General features: G+C 38.5%; 1 protein-coding gene across 1 annotated transcript; it reads left to right on the forward strand.

The window, feature by feature from the left end:
* The first annotated feature begins 1,555 nt into the window (after nt 1–1,555).
* Nucleotides 1,556–5,699, forward strand: LOC127444199 (CCAAT/enhancer-binding protein gamma-like). The gene is made up of 3 exons (XM_051703452.1): nt 1,556–1,772; nt 2,718–2,952; nt 3,231–5,699. The coding sequence occupies exons 2-3, from the start codon at nt 2,836–2,838 to the stop codon at nt 3,621–3,623; spliced, it is 510 nt and encodes a 169-aa protein (XP_051559412.1). The 5' UTR covers nt 1,556–1,772; nt 2,718–2,835; the 3' UTR covers nt 3,624–5,699.
* The last annotated feature ends 1,297 nt before the right edge of the window (nt 5,700–6,996 follow it).

The following is a 6,996-nucleotide window of genomic DNA, read 5'->3' on the forward strand; positions in this document are numbered from 1 at the left end:
AATAGTAAAAAGGACTTGGCCTCTACATACTGCCTACGAAATTGAAGAACGAATGGGTGTGATGTCATTTAGAACCAAATCTGGCCAAAAAGAAGGTGTTTTTGCACTCGTTTCGGTGGTTCGTAACAGCTCGCTGGGGCGGACTTTCAGAAAAAGTTATTCGACAGCAAAACACCTTATGACTGCTAATGGTCCACATCATCGGTAGATGCGAGTCTAAATGAGTCAACATGAACACATCGGCATGTAGAATTATTAGCGACCTGGTGCAGCTTACCTACATCTGTACGATCGTTCGCTTAGAATCATTTTCCAAGACCATGTCATGCGATTTATTTTTGTTTAATTAGTCTACTAAAGGAATCAAATCTTCTCAAATACTCTCAAGTGCCCATTTACTCATGTGCCATCTGCAGCGAAAGCCATTCACACATCTGTCTAAAGTAAAATATGCCCGTGATTATTCTTTTATCTTTATTCTAAACATTATCACTTTTATACTCTTATCTTTGCAATTGTATCAGTGTCATTATATATCAAAATAACAGTGTAACCAGCGTATAGAGTGTTAGCGCATTAGCGTCATGAATTCAGAATATAAACAAGACAAATTAAACATTTTCTACTGCATATATATATATTACTTTAAATCATAATTGGGTGATTAAAATGGCTTCTTTTACTGACCTCATGGAAGTCTACTCATAAAATGAGGTATAAAGTCATTGATAACACATTTTAGTTTAACACATTGGTTAAGGTTTTACATGTAGCGTCCTCATATTTAAATGTACTTCTAGATGCCTCCCACAGCAGTGTGGTGAGTGTCTGAATGTTTGGAAACAGTATACCCTTGATGGCTGTTTAGAACTTCTTTTTACCCCTGAACAAATAACGAATAGGAACTTCTGCGGAATTATATCGAGGCCTTTAAAGTGCTGATCACCATCAGCTTGCATTATATGGACCTACAGGGCTGAGATATTCTTCTAAAAATCTTCATTTGTGTTCTGCTGAAGAAAGACAGTCATACACATTTAGGATGGCATGATGGTGAGTAAATGATGAGAGAATTTTCATTTTTTTGGTGAACTATCCCTTTAAACAAATCAGAATAATTAAATGACTCACTCATAACCCACAGGCTAAAATACACTAATTTGTCGCCACCTACTTGTATAAAAATGCAAAAGTGGTAACTATGGTAATTTATTTTTGTAAACATATTCAAAACTCACTAGCATGTCAGAATTTCCACCACTATAAAACACCAAAAACCGCTGTTGCAGAGTACGAACAAGATGACTTACTGAACAATTTATTTCATTTAGCTATCTCTTCCAGTAACTGATCTCCATAATTTAATGTTTTCATTTAGGCTATGTATTAAAAAAATAAAAAAATAAATCATGTATTACTTTTGAAAACTTTCAGTTTCCATAACATCAAGAGGGAATTGCCTTGTTACCTTGTTTAGTATTCTTGAGTGATCTAACGTCCTCTTGCTTGAAAACGCCCCAAACTGACAATTGCGACTTGATTGGTTTAGTGACATGTCAATCTAAGAGGATATTTCGTCATCGCTCCCAGTCCTGTGATTTGATTGGTTAAGCGAGCAGATTGCCCTACATGGTCACAAGATTTCGCAATACTCCCAAGCGCCGCTTTACCAAACAATAACACCTCAACCTGCGCTTATATTCCTTAAACAAAGAGGACATTATCCTTTATTAACTCAAGTGGATAACTTATAAGCCTCGAACATTTCCACGGTAAGTCGTCTGAGAGATATTATAAGATAACTGTTTAGACAGTGTGGGTTTGTATTTTTACCAATCAACCGATGGTTCGCGAACTGATAGGATCCTTGCCGCTCACGCGATTGCACAAGAGCTGTAACTCCCGGATCGGAGGCCAGCGAGAGCTTCATTTCTCACTAATAAACATCATCACAATCTTCCGTGGACCCGTTATCCGTCTTTCAAGTTACATTTATGTAGAAAGCGGTCTGTATGAGCTTCTCTGTCGTCATGGTCAGGAATGTGCCAGATATTTAGCCAGTCTGCTAACCTGCTGTAGTATCCCACTGCATGAAGACAGATTCAAAGTTACACTTGTATTATTATGGTGGTTTTTACATGGTAGATTACAATACTACTTGAAAGGATTTCGATAGCTTGTTGCCATCTTGAATGTAGACATGTTGTTGAAGCAGCTAACAATGTAAGTCAGCGGTATTCCCCTTCATTCCCACATAGTTCCGTTAATGATGTAATCAGCCATCCATGATACAAAACACTGCCCCGCTTTCAAATACTCCTTAATAAACTTTGGCTCGTTGTTACTTCACTACTGTCATGCTAGTTTAAAATGTTAACTTTGCTCGGCTAAGTTGTGCATGACTACGGAGTTTCCCTTCTCCCGTGGCACAAAGGAGTGCGAGCGATGATGCAACCGCGGGCAACACTTGAGCTCACACTCAGATGAGAGCCACATATGCATGTTGACATGGCAGCTCGGTCGGACTGCAGCAACACAATGCTGAAAGATAAGCACAAGTGGCTAAGCTGACTTGTAGGTGTTGCAGCATTTTGTTGAAATGATGCGTTTCTGTGTCGAGCATCAGTTCAGGTGGGGATTGTGGCATCAAAATGTGCCATCTGATGAGTGTAGAGTATTTTGTCTAATCTTTTTCTCTTGATCCTGTCTGGCTTTAGGTACACAGCTGCACCTTGTGGCATTCAGTGTCTCACAAGACTCTTAACACCAGCCCCAGCACTGCGAAGCCCGACAGCATAGGTCGGAGAGAGTGGAAGATAGTGGAAGTGGATCCAAATGAGCAAGCAGCTGCAACAGAAGATATCCAACACAGATCAGAACGGTGTCAGTGTCATACAGAATCAGCCTCATAACAGTGCCGTGAACACTGCAGGAACAGCAGGGCTACAGCAGGTACACACATGAATAAGCTAAAGTACTGACATATGTATTTTTAAATATACAGTACATGTTATATTCATGACTCTGAGGGCAAAGCATTGCGTCTCAGCATATAACCCAAAGTATCTGTTAAAATGATGCATCCACACAGTTTCTTACAGTGTTGAAGAATCAATAAGAAATTGAAAAATTAATTCTAAAACAACTTGGCTCTACAACACTGAGTAAAGCGAGTAGTGAGTTGCTGTTGCTTATCATTAACATGTATGTCATTATTTTAATTCTTGCAGGTTCCACAGTTAGTCCCAGTGAGTCCCGGAGGTGGGGGTAAGGCCACACCACCCAGCAAGATGAAGAAGTCCAATATGGATAAAGACAGCGACGAGTACCGCCAACGGAGAGAACGCAACAACCTGGCAGTAAAGAAGAGTCGCATGCGTAGCAAGCAGAAGGCACAGGACACCCAGCAACGTGTCAACGAGCTGAAGGAGGAGAATGAAAGACTGGAGGCCAAAATTAAATTGCTCAGCAAAGAACTGAGCGTGCTCAAAGACCTTTTTCTAGAGCATGCTCATAACCTTGCAGATAACGTGCAGCCCCCTGCTTCTGGTGGAGGCTCTGGAGACCTCTGCAACAACAACAACAACAACAACAACAGTGGCAGTAATGGTAGCAGCCAGTGAGCACCTATTTTTGGTATGCAGTGTGCTATACAGAGGCTCTCTAAGCAAAGCATTTTACTTAATCGTATTGCGCTTTCTTTTCTCCCCGTATCTGGAACGTGTACTGTCCGCAGTGTTTAACTTGTGTGTCATCTTTTTGTACACTCAAATTCGGTTTTGAGCTCACATGTATTGTCTCATGCTGAGACTGATGATGTCATCGCCATAGCAACCACAGAACATCCAACCCACGCTTTGATTTGATGTGTTGGAGATAAGATTTATGGCCAGCTTTCAATTTTAAAGCATGTTTAAGTGTCTTAATACTTGACATTTTTTCCAGTTTAGAGGATTGTGAAGAGCTCTCAGTAGAGAATTTTGAATTATGACCAAAGCTGGTCTTGAAGATTGAAGATGGAATAGTATGTATAACAATATGTATGTTCCATCAGTGTTCAGTAGGTTCAAGAATGAAAGTTACAAAACTGCCAAAAGACCCACAATATGAAATAATAGACAGTAACATACAATCATTTATTATTTGGAGTCAGGGCTTACTAAAAAGCCCTAGAAAAACTTCTTCCTAGAAGTCAAGTAACTACGTTACTATTTTGTATTCTTGCTCTTATTTGTTAACCATGTCTTTTAGGAATGGCAAATATACTGTTGTATCAATGGCAACAGACTACAGACAGGCAAACCGTGTTGCATCAGACTCCAGACAGTGTCTGCATTAAGGGTAGACTTCAAATCCCTACTATTAAGCCTCCAATTCTGACAAGAGTGGAGGAGGACAAATAGAATAGAATGTTAGCTCTAGCCTGAATATTAGGGTGTTGGTAGCTAAATTAACATGAATTTCATCACAGTAGCTCTTGTGTGTGTAAATGCTGATGAAGGTGCAGATAAGATTAGAATAAGAACATGCTTAAACTGGTGTTTATTTAAACATTTTAATTGCATCACACATCTGTCGCCTGACTTTAGACTAGATTTTGCCCTAAGTTAAATAAATTATTATTTATATTGCAAAGTACATACTCATAAAGTTTTGAAGATGTCCCCTTTCTTGCAAATTTTTCACCATATCTCACGCCATCAAAGTTTGGCATTTTTTCCATGACCAGTCTGTTAAAAGCAGGACATGTGGAGTATATATCTGCAGCAGAATATGTTACTTAAGGTTACTGGAGCAGGTCAGTAATGTAGTCAAATGACCATTGCCCTCATTGATTCTCATAGAGCTGTGTGTCCTCAGAGTCACTGTAGATAGACTTTTGTACCTCAGGCTATATGTCATAGCCTCACCAGACAGCCTTTAAAATCTATATTCCTGTTTAAGAGAAAATTAAAAAGGGGAGGGGAAAAGGGTTATGAAAAGACAAGGCGATCTTGTTAGATGTCTGAAGCAGCTTTATTTCTATTTCATATTTTCATTTTCTATATTTGAAGTTTTGAACATTAAAAAAAGCATGACAGGTAATGCATGATTAGCACTATTTTAAACTAAAAAGTTATGTTCTATATATTAAAGGAGCAGCAAATCCGCAACTGCGTACTTAACGTTTTGTTATGAAGTTCCAAATGTAAGTTCGGGAGGAGCTTGTTGATCTAGGCCTGCCAATCATATCCCAAGGATATATATAAGCAGCTGCTTCCCTCACACTGGTGATAATTCTTCTGGTATCCCTCCACCTCCCCTCTCCACCTTTATAGTTTATAATGCCTATACCAATTATTATTTCATAATTGTCTTTCTATTTCTTGCTTTAGTCAGATAGTCCGGGAGTATCTCAGAGCTCAAGCAAAGTCCTGTGCTCGAGCCCCTACATTATGAACAGCACGCCAAATCTATTTACCATGATGCGCTCCACGACTATATGAACCAGTGAACTCGTTAATTGTTGTATAAGGCAGGGCTGAAATAAAACTATTGAGTAAAACTTCTTACAAAACAGGACTAAAGTCAATATTTCATGAATATTTGATTGGCATATTTTGCTTAAGTATGAGGGTTGCTGGGCAACTTGCTTTTTTACCTGATGTATACTGGGGGGTTTTTGTGCATTGTAAATTAAAATTTAATTACAAACTGCATTCCTTGTGTTTGTATTAACTGTGAGGGAAGGAGGGGCACACAGCCTAGACTTTCATTTACTCAGTCAGCTGAGGAGCCCACACAGTGTCTTGTTGCTGTAAGTAGAACTTAAGAGGACATAAATCTAGGCTTTGTTCTACTGAAGTTAAAACCTCTCATCCAGAACTCAAGTAACATTCCATAAATCTATAGGTTTAGGTCTAAGCAATGATGTTCCACCTGAAGGCCTTATTTCAACTGTAGATAAATAAAATCTTAATCTGTAATCAATCATAAACATATAATATACATAAATCACTTAAATCAGTTTATATTTATTGTTAGAGCCAGGCTTGATTAATTTTCTTGCATCAGTCCACAACTCCAATTCGCCACCTCCTGATCTGATTTTAAACTGAGTTTATGAAATTAATGACAATCATATTGCATACTGTTTCACTACACCACTGCCTGATGAGTTGATAAACCAATCATGCAATGTCACAGCCAAATCAGTCAAGCATATTCTAAACTATTGAAGACCTGATTTGGTTCAAATCAAGCCAGGATATATTTTTTGGCTCATCTTTCTCTTTTTATCAATCTTTCTCTGTATCAAAGCTGTACAAACATGTACAGAGCAGAGTGCAACTCAGAGAAGTCTCTGGAACACTGAAACCAAAGGCCCACCATGTTAATATAAAGAAACGTAAAAGGCATAGTTAGTTTGCACAATGAGTTTGTTGTATGCTTTAACATCAGTATATAGTTGTGCATAACAGATTGCACATAATTAACCCCTAATTGCACAGAAATGTTTCAGAGGCTGACCCCTAAAAATCATTTAGCTTGAGGATCTGAGATACTTAAAACCGTAGTTAACCCAAAAATGAAAATTCTCTCATCATTTACTCACCCTCGTGATGTCCCTGATATGTATGACTTTCTTTCTTCACCTGAACACATTTGAAGAAAAATAGCTCAGTATGTTGCTGATAGTGGATGGTGATCAGACCTTTGAAGCTCAAAAAATCACAGAGAGTCAGCATAAACATTATAGATATTACTCCAGCGGTTAAATTTATGTCTTCTAATGCGATACGATTACTTTTGGTGCGAAAACGATCAATGTTTAAGTACTTTTTAACTATAAATCATCGCATCCGCTAAGCTTCAGGAGAAGGTGGTTCACGCGGTTTCTCGTGTGATGTATTCGTGTTGCCATGTTACGGACGTAACCTCATGTTCTCTCGGTTGAGACATCCATGATAAGCACACAAACACACAATTGTGAGTAAACAAACAAATACAAATACA

Source organism: Myxocyprinus asiaticus, chromosome 1 (assembly GCF_019703515.2).
Source record: "Myxocyprinus asiaticus isolate MX2 ecotype Aquarium Trade chromosome 1, UBuf_Myxa_2, whole genome shotgun sequence".
In the NCBI taxonomy this organism is placed as follows: domain Eukaryota; kingdom Metazoa; phylum Chordata; class Actinopteri; order Cypriniformes; family Catostomidae; genus Myxocyprinus; species Myxocyprinus asiaticus.